The 25,356-nt window shown below is 42.6% G+C and overlaps 1 protein-coding gene across 12 annotated transcripts in view; it reads right to left on the reverse strand.

The window, feature by feature from the left end:
- Positions 1 to 417: 417 nt before the first annotated feature.
- CDH18 (cadherin 18) overlaps positions 418 to 25,356 on the reverse strand; it is a 902,365-nt gene continuing 877,426 nt past the window's right edge. For all 12 annotated transcript variants that reach the window (XM_077353383.1, XM_077353381.1, XM_077353388.1 and 9 more), the window contains 3 exons: positions 23,328 to 23,445; positions 6,531 to 6,782; positions 418 to 2,582 (listed from right to left, as the gene is read on the reverse strand). In XM_077353383.1, coding sequence (XP_077209498.1) covers positions 2,092 to 2,582; positions 6,531 to 6,782; positions 23,328 to 23,445 — 861 coding nt within the window. In that variant the 3' untranslated portion in view covers positions 418 to 2,091. The remainder of the gene's footprint in view (positions 2,583 to 6,530; positions 6,783 to 23,327; positions 23,446 to 25,356) is intronic.

Raw genomic sequence — 25,356 nt, forward strand, 5'->3', positions numbered from 1 at the left:
GGTTACCTGCCTGAAACTATCTCAGCATTTGTTACCCAGTTTATCCCTTAACTGGAGACCCAGAGATTGTGCCTCGCATCTTCTGTATGTAGAGTAGTATGATCCACAATGTAACTTATTCAGGAAAGGATTTTTGAACAAGTCCCAGTTTTGATATTCCAAATAGGATTTAGGGATTTTGTATAGCAAACTTTAAAAGAGCTGCCCCATGCTTTCACAGTCAAACACTCACAGGTCTATCTGAAACGTTACATTTGTGTTTCTACCTTTTAGCATCGAGTTCATCATGGTGATCATACTTATCTGTGGTGTGGAGGGCTTCAGGTAGCTTCTCATTCAGGTATTTCCAAAGCTCAGACATACAGAGGGCTATATGAATGATGCACCAAAAAACACCTATGGAAGTATATTTCTTTCTCAAAATTTATTACTGTCGTTATGGAATCACCCAACATGTTTCGAAGGATCAAAACTTCTTCATCAACGTGACGCTGGCTTGAAGTGCAACTGAAGTATCATAAAATATATACACAACAAAATAACAGTACACCTTTTACATACATTTATCTATTAATTAAAATAACTTGGACATAAAACACAAGCATCCCCCCTCGAAACATGCTGGGTGTTGTCAAACTAACAACAGGGGTTCTAAAATTTTTAGCAGAAAGGTGGCTCTCCTTTGAGGCATTGGTGTCTTGTACTGGTGTATAATGTTGAACTGTTGTGCTAAATGACCAGACATTTTTGACTTCATGTATGGGGATTTACATTATATATCTTCAGATGAATTAAGTGGGTATTACACTAGAATTGCCCAGTCTACTCTGCATCATTTGTGTTCTATCCTGTTAACATATGACCCTGATGATGGGTTGGATCCAACCAGTTCCAATCATGACCAGGGGGGGGGGAGGGTCTCCTTCAACTGAGAAAAGTGCTATGCAGGGGATCTGGGGACTGGATTGGACCAAAGCCATACGGCAGGGGTGGCCAAATGTAACTCTCCAGATGTCCATGGTCAGGCTCATGGGAACTGTAGCTCACAGACATCTGGAAAGCCACAGTTTGGCCACCCATGCCATATGGGATGGAGGCTGAAGTAAGGAAGGGAATTAAGGGCAACTGGGAGAGAGAGCTGTCTGGATCAACCCTTGTAACACATTCTCATGTGACATTTTGTGACGCAGTGCAGTCTGTCACTGTCTCCATCTTTTCTACATTCACCAGTTCCAAGGAAGACCAATCAACTCAAGTTTTTGCATAGCCGAACGCATAATAGAACAATGACTTTTTAAACCCACCTCATTCATCTGTTACTTCACTGCAGAACAGAAAGAAACTACCCCTTTTCCATTGAAAACTGTCCCCAATGCAGCTACTCCAAAACAGAAGTAGCAGTTTCAAATGCCAAACTCAGGGTGGGGGTGATTACTAGCCTGCTTCAATAAATTTGTGCTTCATACCTCCTTCGTGAATTGGAAAGGTAACATTTGGCCCAGTGAAATGTTACATTCCACAAGTGTTAATAAGGGCAGACACCAATATGGCACTTGACAAGATAATTCCAATGCACATTCCTGGAAAACAGGACTTCTGAGCTTTAGTAAAACCAAAGTAAATTATCCTCCTGATGGTTATCTTATGCCTATAAACAGAGCTAGGCAGACAACACCATGATCATCCCAAGAAGCTACTGTGGTTCTGGTATGTTTAGGGGATACTGCAATAATATTGGCCATAGCTTGGTTTACTTAAGGTATCTTTACTTATACTGTACCACGGACTTTATTGAGCAATTAAAAATATACACAAAAGGGGTAATCTTCTTTCTGGGGTATACCCCCCCAAAAAATTTTTTTTTGACCTTTTTCCAATTGAAAAACCCAGTTTCAAAGGTGAAAAGGGCACTTGTTTCTACAGTAAATGTGCGCATCCTGCTCTGTTTGTTCCAAGTACTGTATTCATATATATATATATATATATATATAGATAGATATATATATAGATAGTCTCTTTTTTAAAATCATTGTTGTCATTAAGCCTCCAAACTGCTTGCAGATATTATAGCGTTCCTTGGTTCGGGAACAATTAAGTTGTTCTTTCAGATTCTATTTCTCCATAAATTTCAGCTAGCTTCTTAAATTCTGGTCCCCAGTCACCAAGGTAATTGTAATCCTGGTCAGAGTATGTGGTAGCTGAATCCAAAGAACTGACAGATCCTGATTCTGACCTTTGACCCTCATATGCGTATGTCTGTAGAGAATCATATGGTGGCACACTTGGGTCTAGGTCTGCTTCAGCCAGTCTTTGTTTAATGAATTCCTGAACGTCTATGGCATCAAGGCTAGATGATGTGGGATGCTTGGGCGTAGGCTTCACTTCGGGCCGAACATCCCTCCGGTACTTCAGTTCTTCAGCTGCTGACGGGTTTCGCAGAGCTGTGATGTCAAAAGCTTCAGTGTCCTCCTCTCCTCCGCCTTCATCATCATAGGTGACAATATTTTCCCGGACGTCCTCTTCTGAAATGATGAGAGGCTCCTTCTTGCTGCGTCTTAGCGTGATGAAAAGAACAACTATAGCTGATGGGAAAATTTGGAATAGGAGATCAGTTAGGTCTGCGGCCCAATTAAAGGATTTTTAGTACATTACACGGACTTTTAAATGATCCACTATTCATTATCTAACTGAATGAAGGAAAACCTTGTATTACCAAGTCTTCAATACTGATTCGTTTGGGAGATACTGAAGGAACTCTATGATAAAATGACATTATTCCCCTATTGTCTTACCTAATGTAATTAAAGAGTAATTTGAAGAGAATACCTTTTATTGCAACCAACACAACACATATTTTGTGCTGTTGAACCATACATTATCATGCACCACGCCACACCATTCAAACCAAAGGAATCTTTTCTTCTTCTGGAAAAGATCTTCTAGCACAGGGGCTATGAGATGGAGCTGTGACCTGAATGTTCAGCTGGCCTTAGCCATGATATGTGCAGTGCTGCCTGTTGGAAATATGATGATAGAATATTTATGGCCACAGGTCTGGGCAGATGCTGAGCACAGAAGATCATACAACAGTCCTTCAAAACACTGACAAATGAAAGTGATTCCAGAGGAGAAAGAATGGGATGTTTGGGATGGCACTACCTGACTAGCAAAATTACAGTGCTTTGCATCATAACACTTAGCCCTTTCTGTGCTCACATGCATGGTTAGGGAACCATGGTAGCAAAGTAGAAGGCAGCAAGGAGGGTGGTGGCTGTGGTGGCAGTAATCGCTGCTCATCCCCCCTCCTTGAGGAAGATGTTTCACAAAGACCGTTTATGCACTGGGAACTTCACTGCCCCAGCTCTCATGCAGAAGTACAAATCGGGGGCGGATGAGGTGTACCGGGCCAAATGCTCCCCCGTGTGGGTGCAGAAAGAAGTGGGGCAACCTGCCATGACTAAAACTCCAGCCTGCAGCCTGGCATGAAACCTCCAGTGCATAAATGGTCAAATTGAGAAAGAGGTTACATGGGGAATGGATTTCTTTCTGATACTCCCTTGTTGTTGCAGCCCTCTCAGTTCTCAAGGGTTTCCATGCCTTCTGGAACAGCTCATTTTTTTAAAAAAGATATTTTTATTTAGAGGGAGAAAAAAGAGAAATACTGCATACCACAGAACAACTATTTAAAAAAAACAATAAGCATAAAGCTGGCATTTGACAATATATATCTTGTTCTTTTGCATCATGTTGTTAATACATGCACCATATACTGCATTTTTCCAGAGTTTGCATTTTCCCCAAAGTTAGCTTATCCAGTCTAAAGATTGATGATTTCTTTTCAATTCAATTTCTGCTAATCAATATCATCTAATACTGGACTCCATTTTCTTCTGAATTCTGATGTTGATTTATTGTGCATCAAGTTTTGCCATTGACCCATATTCCATCAGATTATTTAACCAGTCTGTAATATCTAGTAAGAATCCTTTTTTCCCATCCTGAGGCATAAAGGATGCTCGCAGCTGTTACAATATACCACATTTGTCGGCAAATAAGACGACTGGGCGTATAAGACGACCCCCCAACATTTCCACTCAAAATACAGTACTATGGGCCACTATGGGCAACTATGTCTATCCCAACTGAAGTGCACTCGCCGTATAAGATGACCCCCCACTTGGAGGCATGCTTTTCAAGGGGAAAAAGTAGTCTTATACGCCAGCAAATACTGTATTTAACAGGCTTGTTATACATTTAATAACATACATTTTGGATCTGGCAGAAATTTAACTTTCAGTATCTTTCACATTTCATCATGGATCATAACCCAATATTTCCTTCACAATATGAACAACCAACACATTTATATTCTGACATTTCCACAATTAGTCATTATAACTCTTAGTAATTGCTGCTATATTTTGGGGGGCAAGATGATATTTTAAACATTTTATACAAGTTTTCTTTTAGCAATTGACAACCAGTAAATTTCAACTCATTAACTTACCATCTCTCCCATTGATCCACATATATTATCTCCAAAGTTATAAGCCCATTTTATCATACAATCTTTAACTTGTTCTGTCTCATGGCAATACCACAATAACAATTTTGTATATTTCACCTAACAAATGTTCTATATCAGCCATTGCCAATTTTTCACAGGCAGTTTTTTCTCTCAACTGTCCAGCTTCTTTCATAAGTTGTTCTTTCTATTTTGAGTCTGATAGTAAATTAGCCAAGGTACACTATTTCCCTCTTTTTTGACAATTTGACATTCTCTTATTTTTCCCTGTTTGATGATCATGTTCTCACAAGTTAAATTGTTTATTTTCTTTCTTAAACTTAAATCATAATGAACAGTTGTTAAATAGGTCAGTGACAAAAGTGATGGCCTTAGTCTATCTCTACACTTAAATCATAACAGCTTTTCAGTGGACAAAGGAGACAGCTGCCAAGGAAAATGGAAGAGATTTCCTCCACAAACTCTTTCCATTCACAGGATCCTACTTAACTAATTTTAATTTTAAGAAAAAATTCAGATCTGGGTGTATAAGTCCATAAAGGGCTTTATGATCAAGCTGTGTATGTAGTATATTTGTATGTACCCCCAAAAGAGCATTACACTCTGCCACCGCCAACTGGCTAGTGATCCCTAGCCCCAAAGAAGTCCTAAATGAGGGCCAGGGCTTTTTCTGTCCTGCCCCCCCCCCCCCGGTGGAATGAGCTCCCTGAAGAGATCAGGTAAAGGTAAAGGTAAAGGTATCCCCTGTGCAAGCACCGAGTCATGTCTGACTCTTCGGGTGACGCCCTCCAGCGTTTTCTTGGCAGACTCAATACGGGGTGGTTTGCCAGTGCCTTCCCCAGTCATGACCGTTTACCCCCCAGCAAGCTGGGTACTCATTTTACTGACCTCGGAAGGATGGAAGGCTGAGTCAACCTTGAGTCAGCTGCTGGGATCGAACTCCCAGCCTCATGGGCAAAGCTTTCAGACGGCTGCCTTACCACTCTGCACCACAAGAGGCTCTTCGAAGAGATCAGAGCCCTGTCCAAACTCCCAAAATTCTGCAGGACCTGCAAAAGGGAGCTCCTCCACCAGGCATTTGCCTGAGACCGATAACAGGTCAGACATCCTCTCCATGGGCTGAACTTATCTGTCCTCTTTAAGGGCCTTAGCTAAGTTTTGTTCCTATTATACTGTTTAAGATCACTTAAATTGTGTTATTTAGATTATTGTTGTTGTTGTATTTGTTTATGTTATATATTAATTCATTCCATGTATCCCCCATGTTGTATGTAAACCTCCCTGAGCCATATGGACTGGTGGAATAAAAATAAAAATAAAAATAAAAATAAAAATAAAAAAAAATAAATGGGTGTGTGTATGTGTACTTGAAAAATGTTGAGTCCTGGCCAAATGAGAATATTATTCAAATTAGTATGGGTGAGAGAAAATGCATTTCCAAGGACGTTTATCTAATGGAATTGTATTGCTGCCTTCTGGGTCCCTTGCTCCATTCAGAGGCTTTTGCTGTTATCAGCTTATCCTACAGAGATAATTAGCAAATGGCTCTCATACTGCGCTGATAGCACTTCTGGCCATAGAATCTATTTCAAATATCCTCATCTCCTTTCCTTTACTTTCCCCAAGCATGCTGGATGTGCATCTCAAGTTCGTGGCTTCCTGAAATCTTACCAAATTACCTGAGTAAATCAACAATGCTAATTACTCAGTGACATAGTTAAATTGCTTCCACTGGATGCCAGCTGTTCAGCTGCCTGCTTTAGAGGCCTAGCTATTTTTGCCAAACCTATTCATTAGCAACCCTCTCCCCCAAGTCAATGCATTGTATTTCTAATTATCTCTGTATTGCTAATTACCTCCTATCACAAGCAATTAAGAATGGCATGATACTGATAGAATCATAGAGTTGGAAGGAACCTCCAGGGTCACTTAAATGTCATAGAGTGGTTGTGATTATTGAAAGATAGGGAAAGGACACTGGTATTTAATTCTCAAGCAGGCTTACCCAAGAGAATGATGACACACAGCAGGATAGCGATTAAGGCTCCTGTACTCAGTCCTGCAGAGGAAAGGAAGGCTTCAGCACTGCAGGTCCTAACGCGACCATCTCTTTCACACGCACACACATGGATCACTAGGGTGGTGCTGCTGCTGAGAGATGGGATCCCCCCATCAGAGATCACAACAGGGAGGTAATACACCTCCTGGATCGTCCGACTAAATTTCCTTCTTCGAGTCAGGATACTGGCTGTGTTATCTAGAGGTGCAAAAAGGAGGTCAAAATAATCAAGATTATAATGTAATTATTTTCACCACATTTGACTTCTTCACAAGTCTGTATTGGGTAATGCTGAAAGACACCACCTCATTTTCAAAAGACGGGCAGCAGTCAAAGAAAATGTATGGGACATTGTTAAGGGGTAGAGCATCTGCTTTGTATACAGAAGATCCAAGATTTGTAATTTGGCATAACGAGTTAAAAGAATCAGGCAGTAGATTCTGGGAATCTGGAGAATGACTGCCAGGTAGAGTAGACCAGGCTTTTTCAACTAGTGTTTTGTGAAATCCTGGAGTTACTTGATGGCCCTGAAAACATTTCCTGGTTGGGAATTAATTAATTTTATATACATATACACACACTCCCACACACTAGGGGCAAAGCCCATTGCACCCATGAATACAATGGGCAATAGGACACATGCCTGCACTGTGTCCTACCAGGGTGCTGGTCCTCCTCCCCCTGCTCCCTGCTCCAACCTGAGATCCAACACAGTAAAGAATAGCAGACTCTAATCTCAAAGGCTGTCTGATGCCCCACTCCACCACTATAAGCAGGGGGTGGCTTGCCAACCTCCAAGTGGGGGCCTGGATATCTTCAGGGATGAGAAAGCAGCTGGAAGGAGAAAGCAGCTGGAAGAAAGAAGACAAGAAACAAATAAGGAAGAAAGAAGGAAGGAAGGAACAGAGACAGAGAGAGGGGAGAAGGAAGGGAAAGAGAAAAGGAAAGGGAGGGAAGAATAGAGACAGAGACAGAGGGAAGAGAGGAAGAAAGGAGAAAGGGAAAGGGAAAGAGAAAGGGAGGGAGGAACAGAGACAGAGAGAGGGGGGAAGGAAGGAAGAGAGAAGGAGAGGGAGGGAGGGAGGGATGAAGGAAGGAGGGAAAGTAAAATAAGGAAAAGGTCCAAAGGGCCCTGGGACCATCAGAAAATTCATACCCACAGAGCAAAGTGCTCTGCAGGGGGCATAAAGAGGTTAGTGGCAAATAAGAAGCATCCAAGCTGCATAGAGCCTTAATGGTCAAAACCAGAACCTTGAACCTGATCTGGACCCAACTGACAGCCAATGCAGCTGCCTCAGCAATGGCTTGAGATGGGTCCTCCAAGATGATTTAGTGAGGACCCATGCACCCACATTCTGTACCATAGAATCATAGAATCATAGAGTTGGAAGGGCCATACAGGCCATCTAGTCCAACCCCCTGCTCAACGCAGGATTAGCCCTAAGCATCCTAAAGCATCCAAAAAAAGTGTGTATCCAACCTTTGCTTGAAGACTGCCAGTGAGGGGGAGCTCACCACTTCCTTAGGCAGCCTATTCCACTGCTGAACTACTCTGACTGTGAAATTTTTTTTCCTGATATCTAGCCTATATCGTTGTACTTGAAGTTTGAACCCATTACTGCGTGTCCTCTCCTCTGCAGCCAACAGAAACAGCATCCTGCCCTCCTCCAAGTGACAACCTTTCAAATACTTAAAGAGGGCTATCATGTCCCCTCTCAACCTCCTTTTCTCCAGGCTGAACATTCCCAAGTCCCTCAACCTATCTTCATAGGGCCTGGTCCCTTGGCCCCAGATCATCTTCGTCGCTCTCCTTTGTACCCTTTCAATTTTATCTACGTCCTTCTTGAAGTGAGGCCTCCAGAACTGCACACAGTACTGCAAGTGTGGTCTGACCAGTGCCGTATACAATGGGACTATGACATCTTGTGATTTTGATGTGATGCCTCTGTTGATACAGCCCAAAATGGCATTTGCCTTTCTTACCGCTGCATCACACTGCCTGCTCATGTTTAGTTTACAATCCACAAGTACCCCAAGGTCTCGTTCACACACAGTGTTATCCAGAAGCGTATCCCCCATCCAGTAGGCATGCTTTTCATTTTTCTGACCCAGATGCAGAACTTTACACTTATCTTTATTAAATTGCATCTTGTTCTCATTTGCCCATTTTTCCATTGTGTTCAGATCTCGTTGAACTCTGTCTCTATCTTCCAGAGTATTTGCCAGTCCTCCAAATTTGGTGTCATCTGCAAACTTGATGAGTAGTCCCTCCACCCCCTCATCTAAATCATCTGTAAACAGCCCGTGGCGCCAAGGGCGCCACGGACTGTATAAAAGAGTAAGGGGTAGTGGGGAGGAGTTAGGGCGGGACCAGTCCGGGATAAAAACTCGTAGGGGCCAATCAGGAGCCGCGAAGCGGGTCCTGATTGGCCCCTCCGAGTGTCAATCCCGCCCCAAGCAGCCGCCCAGGGAATATGGCGGAGCTGCCTCGCAGCGTCTACGACATTGGCTGCTTGGGGCGGGATTGACACTCTGCTCCGCCGGCCGAGAGAAGGCTCCAGAGAGCCTCGGGTGGGGGGGGGGCCGGGAAGCCTTCCCTCGGCCGGCGGAGCGGCCTTGCAGCGTCGTAGACGCTGCGAGGCCGCTCCGCCGGCCGAGGGAAGGCTCCACAGAGAATATCTGCCTTACTGACTTCAATACGTCACATGCCTGTGCCAGGAACGTCAGAGGATAAAATAGAAGACCTCTACTGGCCACTTGTAAAATTGTTTGAGGCTGCCTGTTGATTTTCAAGTCAAAAACATGTCTATGTTAAAAAGATTGGCTCATCTGATAGAGAAACAAACCCAAGATTTGAAAGTATTTACAGAAGGATTGCTCAAAAATATTTTCAAGGAGATCCAAGATGGCAAGGAAGAAGTCTCCAACAGGAATGATGGATCAATAACAGTGGCTGATGACAGCTTTAAACAAGGTGGAAAACCAACAGTAGAAGAGAAATCTGAAATTCTGGAGATGGTAAAGGGGATGTCAGAGTTCTGCAGCCCAGATAAGGACACCCTTTTAAAAAAGACATACAGCCATTTCAAAGCAACAGTGTACAAAAATCAATCAAAAGATATATGGATCTGCAGTGAAAGTAACCAATTTAAAGGAGCTCTTCAGGAAAAAAATTGTATTGATACTGGAGTCCAGGAAGTGCAACGGCCTCAAGATTTATCGATGCATATTCTGCGGGAAAGAGTACAACGGCACTTTGTAAGCCAAAGGCCAATGGGACAGAATATAAGTCTACGGGAACGACAAGATGTAGCAAGCCTCGATATGAGACCCCCTTAAGAAGACCGAAAGCTCATATTGTTCTATGTTTAATGTTAAGCATTTAATCTAAACCTGGAAACTTTACTATTTTCTGTATTAATAACTTATACTGTATTCTGTATTCTATATTTCTATTTTTATGAAAAAGGGGAAGCAGTGGTTCTTTCTCTTTTGTTTCTTTTCTTCTGTAGGCATATAGGTAATATAATCATTAGTGCCGGAAATATAAAACGGGGTTTCCCCCCCCCCTTATTCTTTATTTATTAGTGTATTGCTACACTGATCTGTAGAAAATGTTTAATGTTAAGCTCTCAACTTAAATCTGAAAATATACCTGTCAGGATGGCTCTTAGAACGGGTCATGTATAAATTGTTTTGTAGATGTATCTGTATTAAGGATAAGGAGAAGCTATGAAATCCTCTTGTAATTTTTTTTTTTTGTACATCTTTAAGGCAAAGCCCTACTTTATTTTCTCTTCATTAGGGTATTGATACAGGGCCAAAACTCATACTGTTCTACAAGAAATGTTTAATGTTAAGCATCTAACTTAAACCTAGAAATATCTGTCAGGACAGCTCTTAGATTGTGTGAGGTCTACGATCTCTTAAGTAAGTTGATTATTAACAACTTCTCTTTTGTATATCTAAAGAGGCCTCTTTTCTTAAATGTAGTGGAAATGTGGATGGCTCTTAGACTCAAACGTGAACAAGTTTATAAGCTTTGGGCAAAAGTTTATATCATTGTGTAGTTAATGTGGGGTCGTACATTTTCAAATGATGATTATATTTTACTGTTCTTTGTATTAATAATAAAAAAAAGGAATATATTACAAGGAGGCCCTCAACATTATCTAAAGATCAAAGTTCTGGTTTTTAGAAAAAGACCCAAAAACCAGCTTGGGAGTATACATGGGCATCCCATTGAACAATGCAGTTTCAAATATCTGGGAATCACACTTAAAGAGACCTTAAAATGGAACATATATCTAGCAACCATTAAGGCTTCTGCGCTAAGGTTAGTTGGGTCCATTCTAAGATATTATTATACAAAGGGAGGCTGTCTAATAGATGTTATTATACAAAGGGAGGCTGTTCAAGTCTGGGGTTGGAAGGAGGACATTCTTACTAGCCTAGATACTATTCAAAATCTTTTCCTTAGGTATATTCTAGTTCTTCCAAAGGGGAGCTCAGCAGCCCTGATGAGAGCTGAAACCGGTCTCCCTTCTATCAGGGTTTGCATACACTTAGCTATTTTAAAAGCATGGAAAAAAAATAAAGTAACAAGTTTAAATTAAATCAGCGAACAATCGTTTAAACCTTGCTCTAGATTTCTAAATAATATTTTATCACATTATTCCATCCCAGATGACCTCTTAGAAAACTCAGTAGATAATTATCAACTCAGAGACTGGGTATACATCTCTGATACCATGACTTACAGATCATTAATCCTGCATTGTAAAACCTCATCTTGGTTTAAACTATTTAAAATGGATCATTTTAGATCATCCTATTTAACTCAAATTTAGCCCATAGTCTCAAAGCAGCCTATACTTCCAGGTCCTTCCAAACAATGCCATCAGCTTTATTGAGCAGACACTTCCAGAAAACTCCAAAAGATCAATGCCTTTGTATTTGTGGAGGACCTCCCAAATGACATTTTATCCTGTCCATTGTACACTGAACCAAGGAAAATAATTCTTGCTAATTTTCTAAATGGTTTAAATGGTCAATCTGATAAGAAAAAATTGACTTTCTTGATATCGGATACTAATTCTTTTGTTACCAACATAAATGTCATTGTCTGCCCTTGCAGCTAAGAAAATGAGGGCTAAAGAGAGCAAATATCTAGGATCTCTGTCACATATAATCTGAATATATTTTAATTGATTGGTAGGTATAGTCTAATTTGTATTGTTTATTTTGTATTATGATTTGAAATGTTTTAATAATTTTAATTCACTTTGTAATGGCTTATGACTACATGCAAATAAACTGACTTTGACTTACAGGGCATTTCCTGTCCTATAAATTGCTGAGATGTAAGGCTGGGGGTGAATTGTCCTTTTCACACTAGAAAACACAGCACTAAGGTGTGGCGTAAGTGCATTATCCACTGTGTTTGAAAGCAGCCTTAGCAGTTTGGTCACCTGAATCAAGACTTGCTATACAGTCACTCCCGGGAATGGAGCAATTCCCTCAACAGCTGCACTGAAAGCTTCGGTTTTCAAAGTCCTCCTCAGGCTTTTCTTGCCAACATATATTAGCTGGGAACAAAAGACGGACTGAGCACCCCAAAAAGCTTTAGATGTGATGCAGTATTTGGGACACATCACTGACATACCAAAAAATTAAATATTCATGCCTCTGGAACATGGGATATGTGAATACTTGAACATTATATTTTGTAAATATTATGGAGGTACAAGAAACCCCAAATCACTTGGACTTCCAAGCTCTATGAAGATTGGTTGAGGGACTTGGGAATGTTCAGCCTGGAGAAAAGGAGGTTGAGAGGGGACATGATAGCCCTCTTTAAGTATTTGAAAGGTTGTCACTTGGAGGAGGGCAGGATGCTGTTTCTGTTGGCTGCAGAGGAGAAGACACGCACTAATGGGTTTAATCTTCAAGTGCAACGATATAGGCTAGATATCAGGAAAAAAATTTTCACAGTCAGAGTAGTTCAGCAGTGGAATAGGCTGCCTAAGGAGGTGGTGAGCTCCCCCTCACTGGCAGTCTTCAAGCAAAGGCTGGATACACACTTTTCTTGGATGCTTTAGGATGCTTAGGGCTGATTCTGCGTAGAGCAAGGGGTTGGACTAGATGGCCTGTATGGCCTCTTCCAACTCTATGATTCTATGATTCTATGACCATCATGTATATTTTACATATAACATCACATTTTCTCACTCTATCATTCCAGATCTAGCAGTTGGCTTTAGTTAGGCATACTTAGATGTGCACACATATTCCAGAACAGAATGAAAGGTCTAAGGCCACAGCAGTTTCTTTGTCTTCTAAACATGTACCTGCTGTACTTTTCTCAGGTACAAGACAGTAGTATTCTAGTTCCTACTTCTCTGCACATCCAAAAGAAGTTTAAGAACTGATTCTCAAGCTACCCTGATATTGGCAGCCCAGCAATGGTCAACCTCTGCCTGTGAGTTTGAGCCCATGCAGGATCAGGGCTGTTCAGTCATTGAGGACTTGCATCTGCCCCTGAATGACTCAGGTTGAGGAACTGTACCTGGCTTTGCATGGCTCCAGGCCAAAGCAGCCAGAAAAGGGAGAGTCAGTGTGCAATGAACTGGTTTATATTTGTGAGTTGTCATGCTATGCTTTTGACCTTCTTGATTGCGACTTGGTATGTGGCCTTTGGATAAGCCCTTTTGGCTTGACATGCTTGGTTTGTTAACACAATCCCGGATTGTTAGACTATACCTACTCCTCTTGGAGTAATGATTAACAGTGGCAGCGTCTAATCTGGAGAGCCATGTTTGATTTCTTGCTCCTCCATATGCAGCCAGCTGGGTGACCTTGGGTTCATCACAGTTGTCAGAGCTGTTCTCACAAAACAGTTTTCTCTGAGCTCTCTCAGCCCCACCTACCTTGCAGGGTGTCTATTGTGGAGAGAGGAAGGTGATTGCAAGCTGCTTTGAGACTCCTTCATGCAGTAAAAAGAGTACTAAAAACCTCTCCATCTTCTTGCCCCAGATGTCTGCCTGAACCAGGACATCATCACAGATCCAGGCAATCTGATGCTTCCATTATCTCTCCTGTCTTCCTGGTCACAGCCACTTCCTCCCTGATCACCAGGACCTTAATTGCCCTTAATTGCTACATTGTTCTCCTTGCTGCTTCAGCTGCTAAGGGTCCACCCCAGATTCCTATGTGGGTGCCTTGATGCTGCCACAGCAACTCACAAGGGTGGCTCAGCTATTCTTTGGTACTTTGGATGCCTCCTGTTTTACTGCAGTTCTTGGGGACAGATTGCTCTTTAAACTTCATAGTCTTCCTTTGTTTGTGCTCCCTCACCTCACAATGGGTGTCCCTGATGCATGGATTGGTCCTCTCTGCAGGGGACCAACTCTTGCCTACTGCATGCAGGGTTATTGTACTGTCTCTTGTTTGGTTTCTCTCTTGCATGTACATTTTATATTAAAAAGCTAACCCAAAATACAAATATGTGTAATTTCGACTTTGCCCACTGGTGTTTGATGTACAGAAGCTAGTTTTAAAGCTTACAAGTTGAAAATCTGTTTTTTCCCCTGTCTCTCTCCATACTGGTTCATGTTAACAATTTAATTTTATATAAGAAGTAATTGGGTCTGATGTCCCTCACATGGCTGCTGGTGAACGGCACAAATCTTTAGCCATTTGTACTGCATTGTTACCTGAAGTGGTAAATTGAGATTCTAAGCTAAGGAAATGGCATGAGAGGGCCTGTAGAGGTCAACTTCCATGACTGCTATAGCACTAGAGCCTCGCATGTGGCTGGATGTGCCGAACAAGTAGCAAGGCTGAAGCTTACTGGCCCTGGTCAGTATCTGGAGCGAAGATCTCTTGGGAACCTCATGTCACACTGTCTTCGGAGTGCCACAATGTAAGAAACAAGTGATAGAAATTAAATATATGGATCCTTTGAAGACCTGAACAATGTTTTGATCCCTCCCATTAAGCCCTTTGACCGGGGAGGAAGCCCTGACATATTTTTCAGGCTCTGGGGAACCCTGGAAATAGTGACCTGCCCCTCCAGAGAAGTGGGTGTGGAAATAATTGTTTACCATTCCATTGTTGAGAAAAGATGGGACTCTAGAGCCACAGGAGAAGTGGGCTCTAGCAATATCAGCAGCCATCTGAACTTTTGGTAAATGCTGTGTAATCCCGAAACCCTGTTCATGGCTGATTTGATATTACATTGCTGTTAATCTGGTTTTTAAAAATGCAGTTTAGATCTGCAGAGAGATAGGCTAGATATAGAACACTGTAAAATCAAATTAAACACTAGGGGGATCAAAAAGCTTGTGGGGGAAAAAACAAAGCAAAAGGGGAACCCAAATGTCAAAAAAGATAACGCAGAAGAGCCCACTAAGAGGGATTTTGATTATATTGGATGAATTTATTGGGGGGGGGGGTTAAACACATCTTTTGCCTGTGTAGTGGTTAGAAGTGCGGACTTCTAATCTGGTGAGCCGGGTTCGATTCTGCACTCCCCCACATGCAACAAGCTGGGTGACCTTGGGCTCGCCATGGCACTGATAAAGCTGTTCTGACCAAGCAGTGATATCTGGGCTCTCTCAGCCTCACCCACCTCACAGGGTGTCTGTTGTGGGGAGAGGAGAGGGAAGGCAAATGTAAGCTGCTTTGAGACTTCTTTGGGTAGAGAAAAGTGGCATATAAGAACCAAGTCTTCTTCTGCATTACTAAGAATTTCTGAGACCGTAACTCATGTAAGCCACTAAAAGACTGCATTTTGTATAAGGCTAATTTAAGTAGGAGGTAAGAGGTAAGGGAAAGGTGGGAGTATCACCTAGCTTCAAAATCTTTTACTAATGTTTTGTTGAATGATTTCACAGTGTAGAATATGTATCAGGATCAAGTCTGATTGAAGATTTCTTAAAAACATGTGAACCCTCCTCCTTCCTCTTTCATAACTGGATACATGAAAGTACTTTGTACAGAACCAAATCCTTGGTCATAGAATCATATTGTTGGAAGGGGCCGTAAGGCCATCTAGTCCAACCCCCTGCTCAACGCAGGATCAGCCCTAAGCATCCTAAAGCATCCAAGAAAAGTGTGTATCCAACCTTTGCTTGAAGACTGCCAGTGAGGGGGAGTTCACAATACTCAACCTATCTTCATAGGGCTTGGTCCCTTGGCCCCAGATCATCTCCTCCCTTTTTTGAAGATCGGAATAACATTTGCTCTCTTCCAGTCCTCCGGGACATCTCCAGTCCTTAAAGAGGTTCCGAAGATGATGGACAAGGGCTGTGCATGTTCTCTGGAAAGTTCTTTGAGTACTCTCGGGTGCATTTCATCCGGATAGGGATTGGTCCCCAGGTCCCAGATCATCCTCGTCCACATCCTTTTTGAAGTGATATATGTGGTATATAGTGCTCTGTCCTTCCCTCCATTTCCTGAACATTTTCCTTTTCTTTCTTAGTTCCTCTTGAAGTTCTCTGTTCATCCAAATAGGCTTCTTAGAGCTCCTGCAGTGTTTTCGTGTTTCTGGGATAGTCATTGATTGAGCATGTAATAGCTCTTGTTTGAGTAGCGCCCACCCTTCACATGCTCCCTTCCCTTCCAGCATTCTCGTCCAATACACCAATATAGGATGGGGAAGATTTGTCTTGGCAGTAACATGTGAGAAAAGGTTCTAGGAGTCTATGTTACCCTAGCTGGCTACACCCAAGGGCAGGAGGTGCCTGGGCTGCAGAGCCTAGCCAGAGTCCTCACCAGAGCGAAGTCAAAGTCCAGTCCAAGTTGTTAGGAATCAAAGCAAGCAGAGTTAAGGCAAAGAGTAGTCGAGGGAAAGCCAAGGTCAAAGTCCAGATAAGCATATATGCAACAAAGCCAGTCCAATTACCAGCTGAATAGTCAAAAGCCATTTGCCAGGAGTCAGGGAAGCCAATTGAAGTCAGAAGTTCGCAGACCAAGGAATCCAAGCCGGACAGAAGGGTTTCTGCATAAGTTGCACCCATGCTGAATAGCTGCTGCTGTCTCTCCTAAAAGCAGCCCAACTATAATTGGCTGCACCTGGGGGAGGACTCACTCATCCTTCACAAGAGCTACTCCAGCTGGGTCCCATCTACATTGACAGCTTGCCTGCAGTCTCTGGCTCCTTCAGCAAACACCACCCTTGTGCTTCATCTGCATCATTCAGGTGAGCTGTCAGGGCTGAAATGCATCTGCAGATGCACCAAAGATGCCTCTTGGAAAAATCCTGGCTGACTTGTGCTGCTTTCTCTTGCTGCACATTCAGAGGCCCCTCTCTTTTCTGCCAGAGCTGGCTCAGCCGCAGGTCCTGGTTGCTGTGGTAACTCCCGGGAGGTGGCAGCGGGGACATAACAGAGTTTTAGTAGACATGTAGTAGACATGAGTCAACAGTGTGACTCGGTGGCTAAAAAGGCAAATGGGATTTTGGGCTGTATCAAATAGAGTATCGTGTCCAGAACACAGGCATACCACTTAGTTCAGTTAGTTTTATTACGGTCATAGACCAGCATAAGATGATACAGAAACATCCATTAAAACCAGGAATTAAAACATCTTAAAAGATAACAATAGAAAATAGAAAAGGAAGATAAACACAGCTGTCCAGATTCATTTAAAACAGACCATTCTATTACGAATTTTGATTGCTGCTGTGCAGAACTTGGCAACTCTTTAAGTTGTATTATTTTCTATATCTGCAAGCAGCAGAGAAATGTAAAATTCTCCTGAGCGCCCTGGGAATCCGCCTAGCAACGGAAGAATTAGACTAGTTTGAATCTCATTATAGAGTCGACATTGAAAGAGAACATGTTCCATGGTTTCTACATGTCCAGAGCAACAGGTGCATTTCCTTTCGGTATATTTTCCTATATATGGTACCACTTTACTCTGCTCTGGTTAGGCCTAACTTGGAGTCCTGTGTTCAGTTTTGGGCACCCCAGTTTTAGAGGGATGTAGACAAACTGGAGCGTGTCCAGAGGAGGGCAACAAAGATGTTGAGGGTTTTGGAGACCAAGACGTATGAAGAAAGATTGGGGGAGCTTGGTCTGTTTAGCCTGGAGAGGAGACGACGGGGTTTTGATAACCATCTTTAAATATTTAAAAGGGTGCCATATCGAGGATGGAGCAGAGTTGTTCTCTCTTGCCCCGGAGGGAGAGACAGGATCCAAAGGGATGAAATTAATGCAAAATAAATTCCGCCTCAACATCCGGAAGAAGTTCCTGACAGTTAGAGCGGTTTCTCAGTGGAACAGGCTTCCTTAGGAGGTGGTGGGTTCTCCATCTTTGGAAATTTTTAAACAGAGGCTAGATGGAGAGGCTGATTCTGTGAAGGCTCAAGGCAGTGGCGGGTGACAGTGGATGAGCGATAGGGTTGTGAGTGTCCTGCATAGGGGGTTGGACTAGATGACCCAGGAGGTCCCTTCCAACTCTGTGATTCTAAGATTCTATGACTATGCATAGGTGTTTGCAGAAGAGAAAAACCTTCTATGATTGGCCAAGGGTAGTCCCCCCCCCCCAGAAAAAAGGAATGCCTTTTGGCTAAAACCTGCCCCTAAATCCTCTCCCTCCCCTCTAACTGTGCTGCAAGAATTCATTGCAATTCGTTTTTAAAAATGTATTGCAATAATTGGCTAAGCCTAGCTCTTCTAGGGAGCTTAGCCATTGGCCTGGAGATGATGTCCCCCCCCACCGACGCCCGACGCCTGACGCCCGACACCCGATGCCTGCCAGGAAAGGCAGGAAAGCAAAAGCATGAAAGTCTTGTCCAAATTGATGTTTCTGGCAAGCTTGCTTCAGCCATAGAAACTAACAAGGGATGTGTGATTTGGAATAGATTCAGCTGATTCATGCCCAAATCAAGGCTGCTTAGGGGACTTTTGAGCCTAATCTGTATGCTCTTTTACTGCCATTCATAGTACTCACCAAATGCTTGAATCCATTGTTAGCTAAACAGTACTTATCACTAAAAGACTTATGCATCTTAACTCTAACTAGTTCTTCACCCCCCCCCCCCCAAATCTATATATCAGGCTTGAGGAAGTCTGTTTCAATGCATCTGAAAAAGGGTGCATGCACAGTGAAGCTTATACCCAGAATTCAATTTTGTTGGTCTTAAAGGTGCCACCCGACACAAAATTTGTTCTATACTACAAAATATGTTGAAGGCAAACACAAGGGGTGGGTATGGAGCTGAGGCACCAGAGATATAATTGTGGGTATACAGAATGTAAAGAGCACTTTGGAGAACACTCATTTGCATATTATTCATAACCTGAGGGTTTTTAATGCATTATGGATAATAGGCACAAGAGGATATAGGAGAATCTGTTTTTTTCTCCTTTTAGCTGAATCTTACTTTGTTGCTCAGCTCTATTTTGTTAAATGTTTAGAGATCAACACTATACATCTGTATCTTTAGATTTGCTTTTATAATTTTCCTGAAACAAGAACTGGCAATTCTAAATCCTCCCTTTGTTCTCAAAATATTAGTTTGTCATTTGTGCAACCCAGTTTTTTTTCAGGGCTCCCCCCCCCCCACTTCAACATCTCTGTGAGATAGGTTAGGTGGGGAAATGTTATCTGATCCAAGATTATTCAAGGCTGAGGAGGGATCTGAATGCAGATTCTTCCAGTCCACATCAAAGCATCTGAGATATCCTTCCCCAACATTTGTCTGTTTTCTTCTTTTCTGAAATCATGGGAAGCTTTTATTTGAAGACTAGAAGGTAAGCCCATTGTAGATGTAAATACAATGAGTGCTAGCATTGTGGGAAGGTGGAGAAAGACAAGGGAGAAAGGAAGGGATGGATGGAAGGAATGGAAGTAAGGAATGGAAGGGAGAAAAAAGAAGGGGAGAAAGAAAGGGGAACAAGAAAGGGATGGAAGGAAGGAAGGATGGAAGGAAGGGAAGGGGAGGAAGGAAGGGATGGATGGATGGAAGGAGGAAGAAAGAAGGGAGAAAGAAAGGAATTGAATGAAGGGCGGAAGGAAGGAAAGGGAGGGATGGAAGGGAGAGGGAAGAAGGGGAGAAAGTAAGAGGAGAAAGAAAGGCATGGATGTGAGGAAGGGAGGATGGAAGCAAGGCAGAAATAAAGGGATAGAAAGAAGGAAGAAGGAAGACAGGCAGGCAGGCAGGAAGGCAGCCCTCCCCCCTTCCAAGCCATCAGAAATGGCGGAGAGGCTGTGAGGTTTCTGGGAAAAGCATCATCCAAGCAAGTGGCAAAGGAAGTCAGGTAGGGATTTGGGGGTGGTCAAAGAAATCCTTTCGCCCACCTCAAGGGGAGCATGCTGGAATGGTTCATGATGGCACGACAGGGAGCGCCCCCCCCCCCCCACTGTCCCCTGTTCAAGTGAAACAGGGTGAAAGGGAAAGGGCAACGGAGGCAGAAAGAAACACATGAAGGCGGAAAGACGGTTGGGCAAGGGTGGCTAAGACTGCGTAGGTATGCGAGGGTGACAAGGCAGGAGGTGGTGGGGGAGTAGAGGGCCCTTAGGGTCCCCTCCACGGGATCGTGTGGCTTGGCAGCGCCCATCCTAGATGGGTTACACCATGCTCTGAAGACTGGTTTGCAATAATAGCTGTGGCCTCTTTTTCTCTAATTATGTGTCTAGCTCCTTATTCCCCATGGGGCTCTGCCTCCCTCCCTTGATCTGGGGCCACAAAACTGATGTATTTGGACTGTGGTTCCTCTAGGGGAAAAGTGTTGCATCATTTTTTTTAAATGATTTTTCAGATTCCTTTTTTAAAAGCATGCACTGCCACCTTAAGAACATGTTTCTGGGTCTATGTCCCACTGAATGCACCTGAGTTGGCTGAGAAATATATGTCCCAAAATGGTAAGAGGCTATACACAGCTTTTATAAACCTTAAAAGTGCCTTTGATAAGATAGATAGGGATATGCTCTGGAATAAATTGCGATTAATGGGTATGGAACCGAGACTTGTGTTTCTCATCCAAAAACTTTATGTGTCCACCTCCTGTCAAGTCTGGTATTCTTCAAAAGGAGACTTAACATCTAAGATCACAACGACCATTGGAGTTAAGCAAGGCTGTATTCTTGTTGTTTAATTTATTCATTAATGATTTAGCACAAAAACTGGAACCTATTAATGGTCATCCCCCAAAACTTGGTTTCCAGCATATTCCTTTGTAGTTGTATGCCGACGATACTACAATACTCTCATATACAAGGGTTGGCTTACAATGATACTTATCCACCTTTTACCAATATTGCCAAGATAATAAGTTAGTAATTAACTATGGTAAAACAAAAGTTTTGGTTTTCTCTAAGAGCTGGCACGCAATGACTTGGTCTACTGGAGGCACTTCAATAGAACAAGTCAAAACATGTAAGTATCTAGGTGTTACCTTCCAATATAACCAGAACTGGTGCTCCCACTGCCAACCAGCTATCGATCTGGCCAAATCCTCATCTTCCTTGATAAAAAAGTTCTTTTTTTCTGCGAAAGGTAACCAATTTATTCCTGCAGCAATTAAAAATTTTCATGCCAAAGTGATGTCCCAGCTCCTGTTTGGATGCCCCTTATGGGTTCCTGCCTTTAATAAATCTATTGAGGGTGTTCAATCTGCTTTCTATAGGCAAATTACAGGGGTTCCCAATTGTGTCTCCTACCATGCCATTTGCGCAGAATTTGGCCAAATTAGGGTAGAGATAAGGGCCTGGATAGCTACTTTTAAATTTTGGGTCAGACTATATTTTAGAGTAGAAACTGGCAGCATTTTAACTTGTCTGAAAAGTGACCCTCTTAAATTTCGATGGTTCCAGGCTATTGAACAAAAATTAGTCTTCATTGGCATCGATCTGAACTCCCTACTACCTCTGGAAGAAAAATGTATCTTCCGGATTATTAAACAGAGAATACTAGACCATGAGCAGCAGGAACTCATACCTACCCAGTGTCAGACGTTGCAAGGACTCACAACCAACTTCTTAGAAATAGAAAGTTTTATTGAGAAGCACTTCATACATCTTAGACTAGCGAAGTCAAATCTGCCTGGGGCCGGATTTGCTTCTTCTTATCAATACAATTCTCCCGCCCAAAACTTGAAAGTTCCCAAGGGAGGGGAGGCAGAGAGAGGAGCCAAATGCAATTAGAAACAGTGTTACTTTCACAAGTCCTTGGCTGTCTTCAGACTTAGATAAGACCCAGCCGAGAGGCCTCACTGAAAAGCACATTGAGAGATAATGGCTACAATAACATACATTTCACTTTTAACTAGTTAGCATGATATAGGACCTGGAACTCCCAGGCACCAAGCAATATAACTGTCATGGAGGAACTTAGGCTAATTTATGGCAGGGTTTTCTAACAATTCTGACACCCAGCCTCGAGTCTGCTCACCAGCATTCTTTGGCATCACTATGCAGAGAAATATTATGTCTACATATTTGCATGTTCTTGATGGCCCACCCCTGAGAAGAGCTTTTCTCCTGGCACGAATGAATGCTTTCCCCTCAAAGGTCTTAGAGGGAAGATTCCACCATATCCCATTCCATGCGAGACTCTGTCCGTGTGGTTCTGGCTGCCCTGACTCTGTCTCACACATTTTGTTAGATTGCCCCTTATATGAGCAGTGTCGGGATGACAGCTTTGTTGCTTTGCTGGGAAACAAGCCTTCTGTAAGTAAATCTATGACCTTGCAATTTCTGCTCTTTGACAAAGACCCAGAGGTAACCATTTTAGTTCCCAGAGTTTAACTAAGATGCTTTTATAATATGCTGCCTACCTTGTATTTTATCTTTCATAGTTTATTTAATCATTTTAAGATCTGTTTGGTTATGTAACCCCATGGCCTATTTTATTATTTTGTTGAATTTTTAAACCCTATTTTTATATGTCTTATACATATTTTATGCCAATAAAAGCTTACTGACTGACTGACTGAATGCACCTGAGTCAGACTCTAAGTAACCCTACTTAGGATAACACTACTAGGCACTCATATGTCTCTGGAAAAAGGAATGCAGTAGGCGGGACACACATACACACACAAAATATCTGAAACTCTAAGTGTAAATGACTACCACAGCTTCAGTTACAGTAAACTCCTAAGCAGACTTGCACCAGTCTACTATTCGTTGAAGTCACGGAAGTTAGAAATATTTAACACTGCATAGAACTACATTGTTAAAAAACGCACAATTCAAGTGATCCAGTTAACAGGTTGCCAGGAAAAAGGAATACAGTTTGCTCATTGACTTAAAAAATTTCAAACTGGTATAGAACTGCCAATTTACAGAATCAATTTTTATACTAACAAAAAAAAAGTTATGGCCATAACCTGCAAAGCAAAGGAGCAATAACTTCCCATTGTCTTCATAAGTCTGTCCTTCATTTGTCTTTTAAAAAGCCAACAGTTGTAAGCATAACAGAGTTGCTGTATTACTCAAGCGAGGAGCCAAAGTAAATCTCTGTAAACCTGCTTTTGTACAGAATGCTGAACAAAAAGAAACTTCCTAAACCAGACAGAGAGAGTGCAAAAATCTAGTAAGATACAGAATGGGAATATCACAAGGTCATTTTTTCTACGCAACTCCTCAGCATTCTTGTTTGCAACTCCTTGCCCCAAACCACCTTGGGGCTGACTGATTAGGGGTTTCAGCCACTGACGAAGATTAAAAGAAAGGAAGCCATTTCATTCAACAAGACAGCCAAGACAAATGTGAGGCCCAGTTCCCATTTACCTTCATTGTCCTTCAGTGTAAAGTTGGGGTTTGAAGGAAGGCTGCTGTCCAGAGAAAAATGGAACCTTGGTCCGTTGGCAAAGTTGTCCCTGTCAGTGGCGCTGATAGTCTGAATCATCTGAAAGGACAACAAAACAGTTGTGAGAAAATTTGAATGGGCCTCACGTTTTGCCAGAACTCAGCTGGCACTTACTTCTACTTGACAACTGTCAGTTCTGAGTGCTTTAACTCCTATTTGGTGCATCCTTTTTTTACTTTCTCAACTAATAGCATTATATTTTATTTGTTACACTTGTTTGATTTAAATGTTCCCCTTTTCTTCTTTGGTGATTGGCTGATACAAAAAGCAAGTATTATATTCTCCACTGTAGTGAGTTGGCTTACATGCTGTATTATGCATGTAGACTAGGGGCAAAGCCCGTTGTATCCAAGAATACAATGGGCGCTAGGGCTTGGCAGTGGAAGAGGAAAGGGAGGAGTTGTCCAATCTGTAAGGGCATGGGGTTCAATGTGTGTGTTGTGTGGGAGGTTGTGGTGGTGTGGTGGCAAATGAGGGCATGGGTGTAGAGATATGGGTGTCAAGAATCTGTGGTTTGGAATGTTCTTTGAGTGCGGGAGAGGACTGACCTTTGGGAATTGTGATATAGTGGTTACAGATGAGCTTTCCTGAGCCATATCTTCAGAAATGTGAAGGGAAAATCAGACTGGAGACTCTTCTTAGGGGGAGATGACATGGCAACCAATTCCTCCCAGTTCTGCGTCATTTCCCTTCTTGTGTGAATTAGGCCACAGACACCGAAATGTCCTCCTGCCCTAATACACATGTGGTAGTCACAGAATACAGGTGTCCACCCTGTTCCTTCAGTCACTGTTGATAAAATGTTATGTGCCCACATTCTTTTTTCATGGTTGCTCCTTAGAAGAACTGGATTTTTGTACCCGGTTGTTTACTACCCAAAGGAATCTCAAAGCGATTTACAAACACCTTTCCCCTTTGTCTCCCCACAATAGACAACCTGTTGAGGGATGTGGGGCTGTGAGAGGTCTGAGAGAACTGGGAATGGGCCGCAGTGACCCAACAGGCCTCAGGTGTCTCAAACCATTTTCCAATCATCTTCCCCATAGCAGACTCTCCATGAGGGAGGTGGGATATAGAGCCTCACATGGAAGCTGGCAACCCTAAGAGGAAGCCTCTCTGTGCACAGAAGTCTTGACCTTAGTAAGGTTTTTAATACTGTTTTTTTATTTGCCAGGCCAAGGTTGAAAAAGGTAATTTCAGTTCCCATGTCTCTCCAGCCATTTACTTGTTCACTATTTACCGTTTCAGGTTGTAAATATTTATTTAGATCCTCCTGCACTTTCCAGACTCACAGGACTGATGCTGGTCTGTCTGTCTGCATCCCAGAATACAAACAGTTGCTGGTAAGGGTTGGCCATAGCCCATAGCCTAGGAGGGACACACCTGCACCACTCCCTCCCAACTGCAGACAAAAATGGCTCCTTTGAAGGCTGGACTCTGAGGCATTGTACGATTTTGAAGTCTCACCTCCAAACCTCTAGGAATATTCCCAGCCTAGGGGTAGCCAAACTCCAGGTGGGGCCTGGGGAGCTCTTGGAATTACAGCTCATCTGCAAAGTATAAAGATCAGCTCCCCAGGCAGAAAGGGCTACTTTGGACAGGGTTGTGGTAGAGAAGAAACATTTAAGGCCTCCCACACAGGTTGTTGTAGAATTGAAAGACTTGAGGCCTACTGCACAGGGTTGTTGTGTAGATGAAACAGGAGACAAAAGAACCTCTGCAACAGCATCCAGTTTTGCCTGCAGAATAATGGTGTGCAGTAGGCCTCAAGTCTTTCAGTTCAACAACAACCTGTGTGGGAGGCCTTAAATGTTTCTTCTCTACCACAACCCTGAACTGTTATAGTTTAATTGTTAAAACTGTACTGTATCATGCACTGTATATGGGGTTTGAATGCACTGTATTGTTTGTACTGCATATATTAACAATTGGATTTACACAAAAAAAATT

This window comes from Paroedura picta, chromosome 9, assembly GCF_049243985.1.
Source record: "Paroedura picta isolate Pp20150507F chromosome 9, Ppicta_v3.0, whole genome shotgun sequence".
Classification (NCBI taxonomy): Eukaryota; Metazoa; Chordata; class Lepidosauria; order Squamata; family Gekkonidae; genus Paroedura; species Paroedura picta.